The sequence below is a fragment of the Podarcis muralis genome, chromosome 5 (assembly GCF_964188315.1).
Source record: "Podarcis muralis chromosome 5, rPodMur119.hap1.1, whole genome shotgun sequence".
NCBI classification, from domain to species: domain Eukaryota; kingdom Metazoa; phylum Chordata; class Lepidosauria; order Squamata; family Lacertidae; genus Podarcis; species Podarcis muralis.
In genome coordinates this window covers 89,249,417-89,269,114 of record NC_135659.1, presented here as the reverse complement: position 1 = coordinate 89,269,114, position 19,698 = coordinate 89,249,417, and the positions used below count along the sequence as shown (strand labels likewise).

The 19,698-nt window shown below is 44.9% G+C and overlaps 1 protein-coding gene across 4 annotated transcripts in view; it reads right to left on the bottom strand.

The window, feature by feature from the left end:
- The window catches only part of CDH26 (cadherin 26), a 29,020-nt gene extending 11,798 nt beyond the window's left edge, over nucleotides 1–17,222 (bottom strand). For 2 of the 4 annotated variants that reach the window (XM_028735370.2, XM_028735368.2), the window contains exons 1-9: nucleotides 16,919–17,219; nucleotides 10,370–10,450; nucleotides 9,593–9,709; nucleotides 5,274–5,441; nucleotides 5,032–5,179; nucleotides 3,334–3,500; nucleotides 1,951–2,079; nucleotides 609–794; nucleotides 143–408 (exon numbers count right to left, since the gene is read on the bottom strand). In XM_028735370.2, the coding sequence (XP_028591203.2) occupies nucleotides 143–408; nucleotides 609–794; nucleotides 1,951–2,079; nucleotides 3,334–3,500; nucleotides 5,032–5,179; nucleotides 5,274–5,441; nucleotides 9,593–9,709; nucleotides 10,370–10,450; nucleotides 16,919–16,969 (1,313 nt within the window). In that variant the 5' untranslated portion in view covers nucleotides 16,970–17,219. Of the gene's footprint in view, nucleotides 1–142; nucleotides 409–608; nucleotides 795–1,950; nucleotides 2,080–3,333; nucleotides 3,501–5,031; nucleotides 5,180–5,273; nucleotides 5,442–9,592; nucleotides 9,710–10,369; nucleotides 10,451–16,918 lie in introns of all 4 variants that reach the window. The other 2 variants (XM_028735369.2, XM_028735367.2) reach the window with 2 other exon arrangements.
- Nucleotides 17,223–19,698: the final 2,476 nt, after the last annotated feature.

Here is a 19,698-nt window from a genome sequence, read left to right as displayed (position 1 = left end):
ATGTTCAATGACTCCCTGTACTCTTCGGTTCTTGAATCTATTCCTCCTCACTCTCACTGAAGTGGAACCCTAAAGCAAGCTCATTTGGAAGACCCAATCATTTGGGACATGCGTACAAGAATGACCAGCAGATCTTCCCCACCTTATGATGTGTGGTGTTGTGTCTGGATCCTTGGCTGTGTAATGTGCAATCGTGTTCCCAGGGGTAATCCCTTCCTCTTTCCAAAGAACAAGAGCAGGAGGATGGAACTGAGGAGCATCGTTCTCATCAATGATATTTATGTTCACATATGCTTCTTGGTTGCCTGGAGAACTCTGCATCTGACCGCCTTCACAGAAAAAGAAGGGCTCTTCATTTTCCACAGAAATCACGAGTCTCCTCTTGTTATGTTTGTCGTAAACCAAAGGCTGTAAATAAAAGATGCAGATCAACCACAAAATCACAATCTCCCATTAGTAAATTCTGACTAACTGTACACAAGAACCAGTAGGGTGGGGTGGGGTGGGGGGTTGTAAATGATAACGTGCTGCTACCCAAATCTTGATAAAAGTTCTATGCTTGGAACAATTCTTCAAATCCTGTCAATAGCTTTGTCCATCTACATTACCTTTGTGATGCTTAAAACCCCTTCATTGGTATCAGGATCCGTCTCAATGCTGAAGTTCTCTGTATCATCTCCTCCCAATATCTTATACTTGGCTCTCCAAGCAGGAGTCTTGGGAGAATCTTTATCTTCCACCTGGAGGCGAAGGATGCCATGTTCTGTTTTGCCTTCTGGGATGTTCAGATAATGCTTGGAAGACACAGACAGGGCATCTCAGTGAACAAAAGACAGCTCCAAACATTTCCTCCCATTTTCTGTCACACTGCAATGTGACCAAGATACATAACCCAGGGTGGAGTGGACTGCTAAGGAGATTCCTCTATAAGCACAAGGAAATCCTGCTTGCCTGGTGAAATGATTTCCCCTATCTTCCCACTGTGCACTGTTTTGAGGCGTAGGAAGTGGAGACAGGGGGAAAACCCAACTGCAGAAGTGGGACATGTTATACTGCGTCTCCACCCCCATCGCTCAGCCCGGACACTGAGGTCCAGCTCTGAGGGCCTTCTGGTGGTTCCCTCACTGTGAGAAGTGAGGTTACAGGGAACCAGGCAGAGGGCCTTCTTGGCAGTGGCGCCTTCCCATCAGATGTCAAGGAAATAACTAACTGATTTTTAGAAGACATCTGAAGGCAGCCCTGTTTAGGGAAGTTTTTGATGTTTTATCGTGGTTTTAATATTCTTTGGGGAGCTGCTCAGAGTGGCTGGTAAAACCTAGCCAGAAGGCGGGGTATAAATAAATTTGTTGTTGTTGTTGTTGTTGTTCCTGCTAGTGCAACTATTTAATTGAATATGCCCCCAGGATTGGACTGTGCAGTTGCATTGATAAAGTGTGGTCCTCAATTATGCAGAGAGTTCTATTCTTGAATTCCTGGCACAACACTAGGGAAAGTCAGCGCAAGGGCAATGACATGCAGAATGACTTCAGAAGCAGGGCTTGTATACATGCCACTGACCCCTGTACAGAGTTTGGCATTTGCATGTTTATTACTTATTTTGAAGCATTTCCAATCTTCTTCATATTTTAGATTCTCCAAGCAGCATACAAAAATAGACTCAGTAATGACAGAGCCCTATCCTAGAGGTCAGGGAAAAGCTGGGCATGACTTAAGCATATCCAAGAGCCAGGGTGAATCTGATTCAAACAATAAGAGAGTTCAAATAATTTACATTTTTGTAGAATTTGCAGTAGCATTCTGATTAGGCTGTATACCTGCAGAGCTGTCAGCACTGATGGGAAATAATGCCTTAAAGTATGCCCTTAAAAAGGCAAACCATTTGACTTCATAACTGGGACCTGGAAAACTCTCTCCCACCCTGACAATAGCCCTCAAGCAATATGTCCTTACAGTTCCTTTAGCAAGCAATGGTGCGTTGTTGTTTGAATCTTCCACAGCAATATTAATGGTTGCTGTTGATGACAGCCGTGGATTCCCATGGTCTGTAGCTTTGACCAGAAGTCTGAAAGTCGAGGTCTCCTTGAAAACGTTAAAATATGAAAACATCATCACTCTCCATATGTCCGAGATGATATTGGTGTGAATTCATTAACTCCAAAGCCATGCAAACTTTCCAAAGAGGAAAGATGCATTTGCAAAACGTAAGGCCCGTGGTCTGAATGACCAAGTTAGAATCCAGCTTTCCTGAAATGGCCACAATTAGCCACCAGAAACTTTGGATTGATACTGCTGCTAAGATACCTATTAGCTTTATTCAATTTTTTTTCCCCATGCATGTTGTGTGGCCACAACTGAGACCACCTTTAAAGATGAGTTTTGAGGTCCATGGCCTTGGGTAAATTCAAATGTTTTTGCTCCATGGTGTAATTTGCACAGGACCGTAATTCTGTATAAATATGGCATTTAGACCCTATGGTGGTGGTGGTGTTCCCCATCCCTCATCTCATTCGTGGTGTAGTGGTTAAGAGCAGTGGACTCATAATCTGGGGAACCGGGTTCACTTCCCCGCTCCTCCACATGCAGCTGCTGGGTGACCTTGAGCCAGTCACACTTCTTTGAAGTCTCTCAGCCCCACTCACCTCACAGAGTGTTTGTTGTGGGGGAGGAAGGGAAAGGAGAATGTTAGCCGCTTTGAGACTCCCTAGGGTAGCGATAAAGTGGGATATCAAATCCAAGCTCTTCTTCATTCTCTCAGCACCAGTGATGTAGGACAGAGCAGTAACGTATGGTATGTTGAGGAGGTGGCACGTATCTGACCTCCCAGCTGTTGAGTCACTGCTGCTTACTGGGAAAAGCAGAGCTCTGGGGAAGCCCCCACACTGCAAATGCAGCAATAGGAGCCTGCTGATGCATTTGCACCATGCTGACCTCCCCAGCACCTCCATTTTTCCTCCCAATAAGCAGCAGCTCAGTATCAGGTGGTCAGGTAAGCTCCACTGCACCACCACCACCACCCATCTGCTACTGAAGCAAAGTGAAGGCAAAAGGTCACTCAGTGACTCATTGCTAAGTGGATCAGGCTGAGCCAGTTCTCCCTGACCCAACACCAACATTGATGGCCCATTTGTTTACACTGCATTTGTTTGCCTTGCATGGGATTTTTTTTTTTTTACAAAGATTAGGCTGCTGAAAGGCAATTTGTAGAGGAAATACTAGGGCAGTGGATTTAAAGAGTGACATACTGAAGGCAAAATTATTTTCACAAGTGTATACATGCTGAAAAGGGGGGGGGGCAGAGCTTAAGAAGACAGGCTTTATTTACAAGTTCTATACCTGATAATCTGAGCATCCCGTGACACGAATCAGGCCACTTGAAGGATCAATGGTGAAGATAGGTTCTTTTGTACGAGGTGTCTGCAAAACCAGAGAATGCTCCACTAGAGAATTCGGAGTGCCTTCTTCATCCTTGTCATAGGCTGTGGCATTGAACACTGGTTCATCTATGATTGGGGAAGGTACAGTGTTTATAGCAAGGGAATAATACAGAGCCTAGGACTTGGCGATCAGAAGGTCGGCGGTTTGAATCCCCGTGACGGGATGGGCTCCCGTTGCTCAGTCCCTGCTCCTGCCAACCTAGCGGTTCGGAAGCACGTCAAAATGCGATTAGATAAATAGGTACCGCTCGGGCGGGAAGGTAAACGACGTTTCCATGTGCTGCTCTGGTTAGCCAGAAGCGGCTTAGTCATGCTGGCCACATGACCCGGAAGCTGTACGCCGGCTTCCTCGGCCAATAAAGCAAGATGAGCGCCACAACCCCAGTGTCGGCCACGACTGGACCTAATGGTCAGGGGTCCCTTTATCTTTATAGTGTGTCTTTACTATACAGTTGTACCTCAGAAGTCGAACGCTTTGCAACTCGAACGTTTTGGCTCCCAAAAGCCGCAAACCCAGAAGTGAGTGTTCCAGTTTGCGAACATTCTTTGGAACCCGAACATCCGACGCGGGTTACGCGGGTTCCGATTGGGTGTGGGAGCTTCCTCCAGCCAATCAGAAGCCGCGTCTTGAATTCTGAATGTTTTGGAAGTTGAACAGCCTTCTGGAACGGATTCCGTTCGACTTCTGAGGTACGACTGTACTTCCCTTCTTGGCACTTGTATAGTTATGCCCACCTCTTGGCAATCTCCACACGTGGGCAAATTTGTTACCAGAATCAGAGCAAAGCCACCAGCTTTTACCACAGCCTGCTCAGTGCCTTCTCGTTTGCCTGCTGCAACCCCTAGCTATGCCATAGACTTTAGGCTCCACCAATGCCAGCAACTCCATTCTGAGTAAAGGTGGCTGGGAAGCAGAGAGGTTCAAAAGTGGAGTGGAGAAGAAAGGAGAGTCTTTCACTTCTGAGAATAAAGAGCAAGAGGAGGTCTTCAGCAAAATTAGATGGTAGGACAAAGAGTGTGATGACGGTGGTAAATGAGATGGATAGATAGAGGATAAGAAAGATGAAAGCTGCTATAGGAGGAGGAAGTGAATGTAAAAGGACCAGAGAAGGGATGAAAGGCAAATGGGAGAAGAAATTACAGGAGATGAGTAAAAATGCTTTAGGAATATGGGGTGGGAAAAGGAACAATATAAAATAAAAAGCCTTCTTTACTTAGATCCTCTGGGTCAGCAAATTCTTCCTAAAATGGGAAAACTGAGTCAAAATAACTCCAGATCAAATTTCTGTACTTAGCTTAAGGAAAGCTGAGCCATAAAGAAAATGTTGTCTGTGCCAAAGAAGTTGGCAGTTTCCAAAGATGGATTAAATAGCAATAGAAAATGATCTCAGTAATTGCCAGCCGATTATGCCAAAGTCTGCCTGCACTGGCTACCATTTTGTGACTGGCTCTGCCACTGCTCTGTCATTTTGTGACGGGTTGGCTTCAGTAATCTGCAGCTATCTCAGGTGGGCCCTGAGAGTAGAAAGTTTGAGCAACACTGTCCTTGACAAGGACCATATGCAGAGAAGCTATCAACAGTATCCAGGATACTCACTTCTGTCGTGGTTTTCTTTCATTGTGATGTTAAATTCCTTTTTAGAAAACTCAGGCGCATTATCATTTATATCCTTGATTTTAACATTGAAGAGTAAAGATCTATCCACTATTTCATTCGTCGTCCTATCCGCAACATCAAAACGTATCTGAACAATGGACAATCAGCAAGAAAATTAAATTAGCGACTGGCTCATGTGTTCTATGGACTTCTAAAAAGAAAAAAAAGTTAAAAGTAAATACCGTGAAAGAAGGGTTTCTCTCTCGATCAATGGAACGGTGCACAGATACATGTCCATTCACATCATCCTCGATAGAAAACAGTCCAGGCTCTGGATATTCATCCACACCAGGTCCACTGATTAAATATTTCACATTTATATCACGCTTGCGTGATACATCATTAAAGAGCTACAAAGCAAAACAGGCTGTCGATTAAAGGTTAATCTTATCAGCAGAGTAATATTTTAATGGCAAGATTCTTTTACATTTTACTATTCTGATAATCCCAGGGACTCAGCTACATTAGTCAAGAAACACCTTTTTGAATGCATTATAAACATGCAACACCAGATGGCACCAGAGAGCAAGAAAAAAATTTGAAGCGATTTTCCAGAGCATTTTTCTTCTTTTGTTATAACAATTTAATATCTGACTTATTTATAGCGGGGGGGGGGGGTCCCTGTGTGTAGATCCACCCCTAATGTAGTTTTTTTTTGTTTTTTTTTAAAAAGATATAATAATAATAATAATAATAATAATAATAATAATAATAATAATAATAGTATTTATCACCATCAGCAGCATGATTCTTAAGGAAAAGTTTCCCAGCCTTAATTCTTGTGCCATCTGACAGATGTTTTAGTGATGCCAATGCCATTGCAATGAAATCCTCAAGGCTTTTTTTAACAAACAAACAAAATCCCAAGAGTTACAGTTTGGTGACACACAACAGTCAGTCCTTTTATGGTAAGAGAGTACTTTCAATTATAATGACCAATCTGCAAGTATATTAGTAAATAATAATCTCTCAGACAAATGCCAAGTAAGAAAAGGGAATAGACAAGGCTGCCCTTTATCTCCACTGTTGTTTATTTTGCCGTTGGAAATATTACTTCAGAATATAAGGGAAAACAGGGAAATCCAAAGTATAGAATTCGGGCATAGAACTTACAAATTAAAAAATGTATATTTATGTATGCAACAACGTCAGCTAGAGTTTTGTTAGCAAGGGAGGTCCCAAGTAAGGAGGACTGGCAACTTGAGATGATAGAATTTGCAGAACTAGCAGGTTTAAGACATGGGGGGGAAAGCATTTATTTAAAGAGGAGTGGAAAATCTTTGCTGAGTATTTGTAAAACAACTGTGTACAGCTGAAGGCGCTGGCAGCATTAAGGTAAATTCAACAGTGTGATTAATATTTGAATGATTTAAATTGGGGAGCTGAGTAAAATGGTTACAGTAAAATATGCAGGAATGATAGACAAGTGAAATCAACCATGGGAAGGAGAAGGAGGGCAGTCGATGGATATATAGTCTTGTGTAAAATGCATATTTTGAGATGTGTAACTTGAAAACCTAATAAGGTAAAGGTAAAGGTACCCCTGCCCGTACGGGCCAGTCTTGACAGACTCTAGGGTTGTGCGCCCATCTCACTTAAGAGGCCGGGGGCCAGCGCTATCCGGAGACACTTCCGGGTCACGTGGCCAGCGTGACAAAGCTGCATCTGGCGAGCCAGCACAGCACACGGAAACGCCGTTTACCTTCCCGCCAGTAAGCGGTCCCTATTTATCTACTTGCACCCGGGGGTGCTTTCGAACTGCTAGGTTGGCAGGCGCTGGGACCGAGCAACAGGAGCTCACCCCGCCGCGGGAATTCGAACCGCCGACCTTTCGATCGGCAAGCCCTAGGCGCTGAGGCTTTTACCCACAGCGCCACCCGCGTCCCTGAAAACTTAATAGAAACTATTTTTTTAAAAAAAAAATGAGATATGTGCAATTTTTAAGTGGCACAGACTAAGAGATGCAATTATATACGCTACTTCTTTGCTCCGTTTCAACTCTGAATTTTCTAAAGTGTTTTTAAAAATTGCCTCCTAAGATATATTTTAAAGAAAGTGCCAGAGACTGTGCGTGTGTGTTTTGTGGGGAGGAGACAAAAAAATTGTGCCAGAAGATAAGTAAACATTGCCAGTGACACTTATATTTAAAGAAGAAGATTATAAACATGCACAGGCTTGAAATTTCCAATTGTAGCTTCCTCCTGTTTTAAGCTTCAATGGGGCCTGTCATCCATGTGACAAGCATGAAAGTGAGGACTTAGAGACTTGCCAAACCGAGTCTTCCTTGGTTTGGAGACTTCCTAGTAACTCCAACTGACATTCTTCTGGGGGGTGGAGTGCAGATACTCTTGATCATCTTTAAGGTGGTGATTCGCCAGCCCCTGACCCAATTTCCATTTATTTAAAAGCAATCCACACTGTGACCTTGGCAGAAAAACTTTAAGCTCTCTGCCCGGCCTAGGAGATGAGGGTCACTCCCTCCCCACAGTTCAGATGATTGATCTAATGATTTGGGATGGGGTACTAGCCGTCTTCTCAGCTTATCTACAAGGGTCAGATGTGGGGAAGCTGTGAAGCTGTGGGCATGTGGTGTGCATCTGAGAATGGCCACATCTGCACCTTGCATGTAGCAGCCCCTCACTGGGCTGCAATTTCCTGAGCAGTTTAACAATCAATTCCTCTTCCCAGGGTACTCTGGAAATTGTAACTCAGAGCACAGGGGTCTCCTAACAGCTTTCAGCACCATTAAACTACAGTTCCTATGTGATCAGAATGCTTTGAATGTAGGGTGAAGATGTGGTCAGAGAAGGTGTCAATAGGTGTCTATTCTTGGGCAAGGTGATTGAGCGAGTGGTTGCTGAACAACTCCAGGCATGCCTGGAAGAAGCGGACCATTTGGATCCCTTCCAGTCGGGATTCAGGCCTCATCACGGGACTGAAATTGCCTTGGTCGCACTGGTTGATGATCTCCGGCGGGCTAGGGACAAAGGTGAGAGCCGTTTCCTAGTTCTGCTGGATCTCTCAGCGGCGTTTGATACCATCGACCATAACATCCTTCTGGACCATCTTGAGGGGCTGGGAGCTGGGGGCACTGTTATACAGTGGTTCCGCTCCTTCCTCCTGGGCCGTGTTCAGAAAGTGGTGGTGGGGGATGAGTGTTCAGACCCCTGGGCTCTCACTTGTGGGGTGCCTCAGGGTTCTGCCCTCTCCCCCATGCTTTTCAACATCTACATGCAGCCGCTAGGAGAGATCATCAGGGGGTTTGGGCTGGGTGTTCATCAGTATGCGGATGATACCCAGCTCTACCTCTCTTTCAAATCAGAACCAGTGAAGGCAGTGACGGTCCTGTGTGAGTGTCTGGAGGCGGTTGGAGAATGGATGGCGGCTAATAGATTGAGATTGAATCCTGACAAGACAGAAGTACTGTTTCTGGGGGACAGGAGGCGGGCAGGTGTGGAGGATTCCCTAGTCCTGAATGGGGTAACTGTGCCCCTGAAGGACCAGGTGTGCAGCCTGGGAGTCATTTTGGATTCACAGCTGTCCATGGAGGCACAGGTTAAATCCGTGTCCAGGGCAGCTGTGTACCAGCTCCATCTGGTACGCAGGCCGAGACCCTATCTGCCTGTGGACTGCCTCGCCAGAGTGGTGCATGCTCTGGTTATCTCCCGCTTGGACTACTGCAATGCGCTCTATGTGGGGCTACCTTTGAAGGTGACCCAGAAACTACAACTAATCCAGAACGCAGCAGCCAGACTGGTGACTGAGAGCGGCTGCCGAGACCATATAACACCGGTCTTGAAAGACCTACATTGGCTCCCAGTACGTTTCCGAGCACAATTCAAAGTGTTGGTGCTGACCTTTAAAGCTCTAAACGGCCTCGGTCCAGTATACCTGAAGGAGCGTCTCCACCCCCATCGTTCTACCCGGACACCGAGATCCAGCGCCGAGGGCCTTCTGGCGGTTCCCTCACTGCGAGAAGCCAAGTTACAGGGAAGCAGGCAGAGGGCCTTTTCGGTAGTGGCGCCCTCCCTGTGGAACGCCCTCCCACCAGATGTCAAAGAGAACAACAACTACCAGACTTTTAGAAGACATCTGAAGGAAGCCCTGTTTAGGGAAGCTTTTAATGTTTGATGTATCACAGTATTTTAATATTCTTTTGGAAGCCGCCCAGAGTGGCTGGGGAAACCCAGCCAGATGGGCGGGGTATAAATAATAAATTATTATTATTATTCATGCCCCCACCTGCAAGTGGCCCCTGAAGGGTTGACAAAGGGCAAATATGGCCCTCAGGCAGAAGAAACTCCCAACATGCACACACTTTAAGGTGCACACACAATGTTCTTGGCTGTTCTTCCTGCAACACATGAGCAAACGTATCAGGGCACAAGCTGTTGAAGGCTTGACTCAGATGCAAATTGCCCTTGGGGAAGACAGCCAGAAACACAAAATATTAGACTATAAATATGCAGGGCTTTCCAACACGTTACACATTGGCTTTTACCTCTCCGACACGTTTTGGGAACGGCCCTTTGTCTTCCTCCTCAAGTTCTAGGGTGGTAATAACCCATCTCCTTTTGGTGCGACGCAAAGGACGAAGACTGTTGAGCACCTTCAGATCCTGGGAGTCAAAAGAGCGCACTTATGTTACAGCCACCTATGCGCATCACTGTAGCAGGTCCTCTTTTTCAAAACAAACATTAAAATATAGGGAGCTTAACATAATGTTCCAAATATATCCTTCCGCCCCACACTGATAAGTTCAGTAACAGAAGATAAGCTTCCTCCTTTGTTCATTGACCTGTGGGACTTTCATACACATGCCATAACTAGATGAATATGTACATAACTTCTTAAGGACTCAGAATCTAAAATCTGTCCAGCCTCATCAAAATATAGACCCAGATTCAATTATCCTCCCCCATCAACAGACACACAAGCCATTGTAAAAAAAAAAAAAAAAAAAAGATTTGCAGATAATGTCTATCTGGTTTTTAAAGTACAGTGGTACCTCTGGTTACATACTTAATTCATTCCAGGTGTCCGTTCTTAACCTGAAACTGTTCTTAAACTGAAGCACCACTTTAGCTAATGGGGCCTTCAGCTGCTGCTGCACTGCTACTGTGAGATTTCTGTTCTCATCCTGAAGCAAAGTTCTTAACCCAAGGTACTATTTCTGGGTTAGCGGAGTCTGTAACCTGAAGCATATGTAACCTGAAGTGTATGTAACCCGAGGTACCACTGTAATGTTATCTACTGGAGAACTTAACCGAGTCCCCACCTGACTGCTTCTCTTGTGGACGGTCTTCCTTAGACTGCGGTCATCTCCCAGGACATGGTAGAAGCTGTTGATGGCAAGAACCTTAATGGATGAAGAAAAGGGCAAGAGTAAGAAGGATGCTGCATTGGCAATACCCACAGTATCACACCCTGAAAAGCCAGGCAACTTTGACATCTGTAATGAGTGCGTTTTTCAATTAAAGATCTGGCTTTGTTAGGAATGTGATGTTTTCACTGGGTGATTGAGGCTGTTGTGGCCACAGAGGCTTCAAAATTCAAGGGTGCTTATAATGCTATAATGTCCCATAATCTCTTTCCACACCCCGGCAGTGTCTTCCCATGTTCCTCAACCAGGCAATAATTGCCAACAAACACCAACCTATTTTATTCACCCCAGCCCTGAGCATTTATGCCAATGTTGCCCTTCCATTCACCTGAAAAACTGAACAAAAAATGAGTCAACTCTGTAGAGGTCACCAGCTTTCCCTGTTCTGTGTCATCTGCCTTGATGCAACAAACTTACTCAGAACTGTAGCTGTTTTCCTAAGGATTATACTCAACTATAACGTAACTGTCATTTGCAATCAACTGTATCTGGCCAAGCACTGAAATGTTGCTGAACCTGTTGATCTCCAAGGTACCTGCGTCAAATTTCTCTGGGCTGCTCTGCTCAACAGTTAATTACTCAATAAGTCTTCCTCTGGGACTTCCTCTATGACTTCCCTGTTTAAGGACTGTCCAGAAAATGGATTTATTATAGAACAGCCTTGCCTGACCTGCTGCCCTCCAGATGTTTTGGACTACAACTCCCATCATCCCCAGCCAGCAAGGCCATGTTGGCTGTGACTGATGGGAATTGTAGTCCAAGAACATCTGAAGGGCACCAGGTTGCAAAAGGTTAGTAAGGAAAGCAAGCACAAAGCAACTACGGTAACTGGGGCCATGCATCGGATTATATCTTACCTGTGCTTAAGGAGCTGGAGTGCTTCTGAGTGCCAGGATTTACTTTTAAAGCCCTACACAGCTTGGGACCTGAAGAAATGTCTAATTCCACACCAACTTTCCTGGGCACTGAGGCAGTATTCAGAGCTGCAGCTGCTTGTCTTTCCCTGCTATTTGAGATGAGTCAAGTGGACAACAGGGAGAAGACCTGTTCTTTTGTGAAACCCCACTTACAGAAGTCTCACCCCAGATAGGCTCACCTGTCCCCTACATCACAGAATAATCCTATACATGGTATCCAGAAGTAAACCCTACTGAATTTGATGGGACTTAAGGACTTGCCGATCAGAAGGTCGGCGGTTCGAATCCCTGTGACGGGGTGAGCTCCTGTTGCTTGGTCCCAGCTCCTGCCAACCTAGCAGTTCCAAAACACGTCAAAGTGCAAGTAGATAAATAGGTACCACTCCAGTGGGAAGGTAAACAGTGTTTCCGTGTGCTGCTCTGGTTTGCCAGAAGCGGCTTAGTCATGCTGGCCACATGACCCGGAAGCTGGTCGCCGGCTCCCTCAGCCAATAAAGCGAGATGAGCGCTGCAACCCCAGAGTCGGTCACAACTGGACCTAACGGTCAGGGGTCCCTTTTCCTTTTTACTTCCATGTTAGTGGGTATAGGATTGCCACCCTTAATCACTTTTCAGCGCCATACGAAAACCTTTTTATTTCCCCAGACTTTTGCCACGTGCAGGAATTTGAATCATGAATGTTTATTACTGCTTTTACCCTGCACCTTTACGATTTTGCTAGTGTTCTGGTGCATTCATATTTTATTTTAACGGCCGTAAACTACCCTGATAACTGTATATTGAACAGCAATATAAAAAGTATTATTCCTAGATATTGATGCATAAGAAAATTCAGTATCAACAAGGTTTTTCCACCATCTGTAAGAATGAGTACAATTCAGACAATGGTAAGTACGCCTATGATTTCAGCAGGAATGCAAAGTGCTCAACTTTAACTGGATCACAACCAGCACTTCTAAGTAATGGAAATACTCAACTGACTCCTGAAGTCTAGACTCAATCAAATTTTAGTTTCATTAACCAACACCTGTAATTTTATCCCAATGTACAAGCAAATGTAGCAGTTTCAAACACAGTGTACCTTCAGGCTAACACACACACACACACACACACACACACTTTTCTCTTGTTCAGATTCTACAATCCAAGGATGTTCCAACCCAGCCTTGCCCAACCCGGTAATCCTCCCAGATGTTTGTGCTGGTTACTTATGCTGCAAGTTGTAGTCCTTGGAGAAGGCAATGCTAACTCAAGGCAGATGAGACAATACTTGAACAAACATATGCAAATACTATGATATACTAGTGCAGGGGTTCTTGGACGACTGAGATGATCACTTCCCAAACAAACTGATAAGATAAGCAAAACACAGGATATTTTCAGCTTAGAGAAAAGGTAGCCAGGGAGGTTTTGATACAGGTGTTCCTGGGAATGACTGAAATGTGCAAAAACTCCTTAATGTTTTCAGTGATTAGACATCAGAAGTGAAAAGTAATGCCTAGCATGGTAAATATACGCATGCTTCTTTCACCTAATGTTCCACACAGGACACACCAAACCATCGTTTAGCACAATGTCTGAATGCAGTCAGTGACTTGCTTAAGGTCACCTACCAAGTTTGTGGCTAAGGAGAAATATAAACCCAACCATCTTTGGGAACTGTAGCCAAAGGATATTTTCAATTTATCATTCCAAACATTTATGAAAAAACAAACAAATCCTTGAAGTCATCTGCCTTCACATACCTACATGGCAACTGGAATACAGAGTTCATTCAAACTGAAATAATGTCAGAGTGATAAAAATATAATACAAGATGGGTGACACCTGGCTTGAGAGCAGTACATGTGAATAGGATCTAGGAGTCTTGGTTGACCACAAACTTGACATGAGCCAACAGTGTGACGCGGCAGCTAAAAAAGCCAATGCAATTCTGGGCTGCATCAATAGGAGTATAGCATCTAGATCAAGGGAAGTAATAGTGCCACTGTATTCTGCTCTGGTCACACCTCACCTGGAGTACTGTGTCCAGTTCTGGGCACCACAGTTCAAGAAGGACACTGACAAACTGGAACGTGTCCAGAGGAGGGCAACCAAAATGGTCAAAGGCCTGGAAACGATGCCTTATGAGGAACAGCTAAGGGAGCTGGGCATGTTTAGCCTGGAGAAGAGGAGGTTAAGGGGTGATATGATAGCCATGTTCAAATATATAAAAGGATGTCATATAGAGGAGGGAGAAAGGTTGTTTTCTGCTGCTCCAGAGAAGCGGACACGGAGCAATGGATCCAAACTACAAGAAAGAAGATTCCACCTAAACATTAGGAAGAACTTCCTGACAGTAAGAGCTGTTCGACAGTGGAATTTGCTGCCAAGGAGTGTGGTGGAGTCTCCTTCTTTGGAGGTCTTTAAGCAGAGGCTTGACAACCATATGTCAGGAGTGCTCTGATGGTGTTTCCTGCTTGGCAGGGGGTTGGACTCGATGGCCCTTGTGGTCTCTTCCAACTCTATGATTCTAGGATTCTAGGATTCTATGAAAACAAAGAAAGAGTAAACATGAAAGAACAATGGGGGGAAGAATTTGTATGCAAGGATAAGAAGTGTTTAAACCAAGTTCTATTCTCACTGATGCCTGTATCCTTTTCTTCCCTCAAGCAAGAAAGAAGATCAGCCTAGGAATTGTGAAATAAGACATGTGCTATTCACATTAACTGGGGCATATCACACTTCAGTTATAATAACTTTCTGTTGACTATTGGGGCATGTTCTGGAACACTTCCTCAGTTTTCTTTTTTGCAGCAGGCATGCACTTAATCTCTTGTAACAAAAACAAAGCCCTCTGCTCAATAGCAATCCTTTCGCCACAAAAGCTTGGAGGGGCTGCTCAGTGCTGGAAACATGTTCCAGAGATGGCATCAATAAATTATCAGCAGGGTTTCAAAAGAACCCAAAACTACTAATCCTTAAGAAAATGGTTCTAGAAGTTAATGAGAGCTTTACATGTGTTCTGAGGCAGGGTGTTGAAGAATTCTTCTTAAAGTGGGATTTGGGACAAAATGAAGTTTCCTTCAAGTAGAATTATTTGTAAATAAAACATAAAAGGTCGGAAGAGAGATTGAAATCCACCTGGTTGGCTCTATTCTAGCCAGTTCCCTTTGCGCTGTGAATAACTGTAGACAAAATGTCAGACTTGGGTCAGGAAGTCCTATATTCGCATTTCTGCTCAGCTATGAAACAAACTGGTTGATTTCTCCGTGGAATGCTTGCTATCTCCAACTTAGCCCAACCTATCTTGTTGTAAATATGCATGCAGTCCTGATCTCTTTGGAAGGAGTGTGGGATAAACTAATATCAGAAGAGGAGGAGGAAGAAGAAAAATGGGCAGCCAGCTACATAAAAATAAAGGTAATTCATTAGGTTCTAGCAGCTTATGGCTGAACTGTACCACAGTGGGGGGAAATCCATTCTGATAAGACAGTGGAACATGTTGCACTGCAAAGTTGTACAATCTCCTTCTCTCAAGACATTTTTAAAGGAATAGCTTGTTTTACAGAATGTTGATGCTGTTACGTCACTGAAACCTCAGGAATTTAAGTTTTCATAATGCCTGGTGCCAAGCTGGAAACAGAGCAAACAACAGCATGACGGAACACCAGAGTCCCGCGAGGATCTGTCCTACCCCACAAAAGAATGCAGAATTGCTTTTAGCTTGCTGGCTACTTCACTTTCCAATAGCTTAAAAGTTCTTGGTCCCAAAGAAGGGTCTGTTACTGTGCAATCCTGTTGACAGTCACTAGTCTCACTGAGTTCAGGAGGACACATTCCCCAGCATGTGTGCCTAGATTGATTGATTTATTGAACTTATATACTGCTCTATATCCGGGAGTCTCAGGGCGGGTCACAGAGTAAGATCAAGATATAAAACCGCAAAATACATATAAAAATAAAAGCAATAGCCCCCCCCCCCATCAGCATTATTCTTCTTGTAACACTGAGACAATGTCCTAAGCTTTAGTACTTACTTGGGGCAGTGGGATGATAGAATGTGCACAAGGCAAAAAGATTTGACTTTTATCTAGATTTGTAGTTTCAGGAAGCAGCAGCTATGTTTTAGACACACTTGGTATCTTTCCAATTCAACTCATATTTTGGAACAATTTAGATGTTGTTGAAAAAGGGATCTATTTTCCCCCATTCATTTAACAAGGGGGGGGAGAACAGGTTCAAAACCCTAGAAGGATATTGGAACAATTTTGTCTTCACATGAGAGGAATACTGACTGCTTAGGAAAGTGCCAGACCTGGAGAGAACTTGAATTGCGCTTATCTAAAGGAAAAACAACTGATGATATTAACCAGTAAAAGGTAAAGGTAAAGGTACCCCTGCCCGTACGGGCCAGTCTTGACAGACTCTAGGGTTGTGCGCCCATCTCACTCAAGAGGCCGGGGGCCAGCGCTCTCCGAAGACACTTCCGGGTCACGTGGCCAGCGTGACAAGCTGCATCTGGCAAGCCAGCACAGCACACGGAACGCCGTTTACCTTCCCGCCAGTAAGCGGTCCCTATTTATCTACTTGCACCCGGGGGTGCTTTCGAACTGCTAGGTTGGCAGGCGCTGGGACCGAGCAACGGGAGTGCACCCCGCCGCGGGGATTCGAACCGCCGACCTTTCGATCGGCAAGCCCTAGGCGCTGAGGCTTTTACCCACAGCGCCACCCGCGTCCCTTTAACCAGTAGTAAGGTTTAAAAAAGCTTACTGGGAAATGATATATAATGAATTGAAAATATTTTTGAAATAATGTTTGTAAAAAACAAACAAACCCAAAAACTTTCCTTTGGGGAATTATAGGGATGGAACTACCCAAACTGTATAGAAATGTATTCATGTATGCAACTACAGTGGCAAGAACGTTAAATGGAAAGAAGTCCCAGCAAAAGAAGAATGGATACAAAAACTTATGGAATGTGCAGAAATTGTGAAACTTACCGGAAAAATAAGAAATCAAGATAATAAACTTATTATAAGAGAATAGAAATGGTTTGTTGAATATTTACAAACTAAACAGATAAGAACATTGACATTGGCAGGATTATTGCAATAACCTTATGAGTATATTTTTAAAACAGACGAATAAATGAGCAAATTAAGTTAATTTGAATATGCCATGGGGACCAACAGCAGTCCAAAAGAGCTTAAAAGCACCGGAAAAAAACCTGGGGAAATAAAATTGTATATACGTTTGTATGCATGTGGCTTTCACTTGACCCGGAGGAGAAAAAGGCACAGGGGCAGAGCGCGTCCTGGAGTTCAGTACCGTGCGCGCCCCGACGCACTAGGGACTATTTTTAAGAAGCAGGTGATGCTACCTGGCGGTTTCCAAGGAGACGGGGATATTTGAATCCCAGGACGCTGCTGCATGATCTCCTCCTTGGGCTAGACAAGGCAAAGCGTGGAGCCTCCGGAGGCCCCATCTCCGATCTCCCCTTCGCCAGACAAACCCCCACCACCCATGACCCCCTCTCCAGCCCTACCGTCAGGAGGAAAAGCGCAGCGCCGGAGAAAAAGGCGCGTCTCAGCGGCATCGTCGCGGCGCTCGCGGCTGGGGAGACGACGCTGCGGCTCCTCGCAAAGGGGGCGATCCTCTGGGCTTCTCTGCACCCGCCTGTTGGCCGCAGGAAGATGCGCCTCCCGAGCCCCGAAGTACTTCCTATGGAGAGAAGTGTGTGGACAAAGGACTCTCAAGGTCTTCGACCAGGAATTCCACAAACCGGCGGAGGGAGAGAATATATGCCTTCCACAGGTATTGTTGATCTTGGCTGGCCCCACCTCCTCCAGGCTCATTTGAACACCAGCTACACCCACTTAAAGGGGGGGGGGGGGAGAGACACTTGAATATTTATCTTCCGGGCACTTTTTTCAATTCACTGACACAAACAAACAGCAAGAGACGACTAGGACAGTAATAAAAATGCAATCTTCCTCAAATAATCAGCTAATAACCAATAGTCAACTAATTATCAATACTTAACTATCACAGTAACTTGATAAACCCTGAGGAGATTAAAATCTAGTAAACAAAAGGACTGCGCAGGGAATCTTTACCAAGCAAGAGAATCTCTGAGGACGCACAGATTGCCTTTTGTTCCTTCACCACTGAGCCACTCTCACACTTGTTGTTGTTGTTGTTTAGTCGTTTAGTTGTGTCCGACTCTTCGTGACCCCATGGACCAGAGCACGCCAGGCCCTCCTGTCTTCCACTGCCTCCCGCAGTTTGGTCAAACTCATGCTGGTAGCTTTGAGAACACTGTCCAACCATCTCGTCCTCTGTCGTCCCCTTCTCCTTGTGCCCTCCATCTTTCCCAACATCAGGGTCTTTTCCAGGGAGTCTTCTCTTCTCATGAGGTGGCCAAAGTATTGGAGCCTCAGCTTCAGGATCTGTCCTTCCAGTGAGCACTCAGGGATGATTTCCTTCAGAATGGATCAGTTTGATCTTCTTGCAGTCCATGGGACTCTCAAGAGTCTCCTCCAGCACCATAATTCAAAAGCATCAATTCTTCGGCGATCAGCCTTCTTTATGGTCCAGCTCTCACTTCCATACATCACTACTGGGAAAACCATAGATTTTAAGCCTGAACTACGCGTGGCCATCTCCTGGAAATGTACCCAGTTCTCATCGCCAGCCATGTGCGTACCAAAAATGAGCTCCACTGGCCACCAGCATTTCAAGATCCAAGTGTTCCTTCGCAGTACAAAATTAGAAGCTTAAGAGAGAGGAATAGACTGACTCATCCATCTTCCAAGCAAGAAAGGTTCAATGATGCTTCAGTGACCGTTCTAAACACCACTTACTAAATCTTATAGCACCTAAGGAAGGTTAGAACAGATGAATTATTTTTAGAGGAATTAATCAAAGAGTAGGCAAAGATTGCCTACCTTCACAGCGGTTTCTCTGAGGTCTTAAAAGTTGCTTTGACATTTAGAGGAAGAGAAATTGGGGTACACATTAAAGGCTTAAAATGTAGCTCAGCTCCCCAACACACACAGTGTTTCTAATCACACTTTGCTCCTAATTTCCTGTATGTTTTCCCCTCTCCAAGTTAAAAGCAGGTGGAACTTAAAAGGAGGCTGAATCAGTTTGGAGCCATGACACAGGGAGAAGGTTTAACCCTTTCCCCTCCAGCACAACCCTGTTTCTCAGATCTAAGTTGCCCTCCCAAGCTGGTATCTGTCCCGTGATGGAAAACAGACAGGTATCTTTACTGAGGAAATGACACAGGCGGAAGGGGGAGCTTTCCCCCAAAGCTGGACCCCCTCTCCAGTCCAGCTAAAGTAAAGGTAAATGGACCCCTGACCTTTAGGTCCAGTCGTGACTGACTCTGAGGTTGCGGTGCTCTTCTCGCTTTATTGGCCGAGGGAGCCGGTGTACAGCTTCCGGGTCATGTGGCCAGCATGATGAAGCTGCTTCTGGCGAACCAGAGCAGCGCACGGAAACGCCATTTACCTTCCCGCTGGAGTGGTACCTATTTATCTACTTGCACTTTGACGTGCTTTTGAACTGCTAGGTTGGCAGGAGCTGGGACAGAGCAACAGGAGCTCACCCTATTGCGGGGATTCGAACCACCAACCTTCTGATTGGCAAGCCCTAGGCTCTGTAGTTTAACCCACAGCGCCACCCGCGTCCCCCAGTCCAGCTACATTAAACTATAAAAAGAGGAGGGGGCTAAGACAATCACAATCTCCTGTGTGCTGTCTGGTTCAATGTTCAGAAGGATTCAGTGCTGGCACACAGTTTAGAAACTGGACTAATTTAAGGACATTAAACTCCTACAGAAAGGGTCATAAGTAAGGCTCATAAGTAAGCTGAACAATTTCACTGACCAGGTGGGCAAGACGTGATTGTCCACTGTCTCTGTTCTTTTAATTTATTTACTGTTACTTTTATTGTTAGGTTGTGGGCGAACATATCAGACAACACAGCGATTCTTCCAAAACAGCTCTTTATTGTAAGCTGGAACAGAACAAACTGAGGAGCTCAGTCAGCCTGCTTATATAGAGCTCCAGAACAATGTAACTGTTGCCATTTTCTAAAATTATCCAATCACTGAACGTCACTTTTCGATCCTTCATTTGCATACAAACTATCCAATCACTGAACGTCACTTTTCGATCCTTCATTTGCATAACTATCTACAGTATCCCCCTGCTGGCCCAGGGTGAGAACTTCAGTACATAACATTTATATATCCCCCTTTCCTCCTCCTCCCCTTTCCCTCCTAACCACCCTGTGAGGTAGGTTAGGTCGAGAGACAGT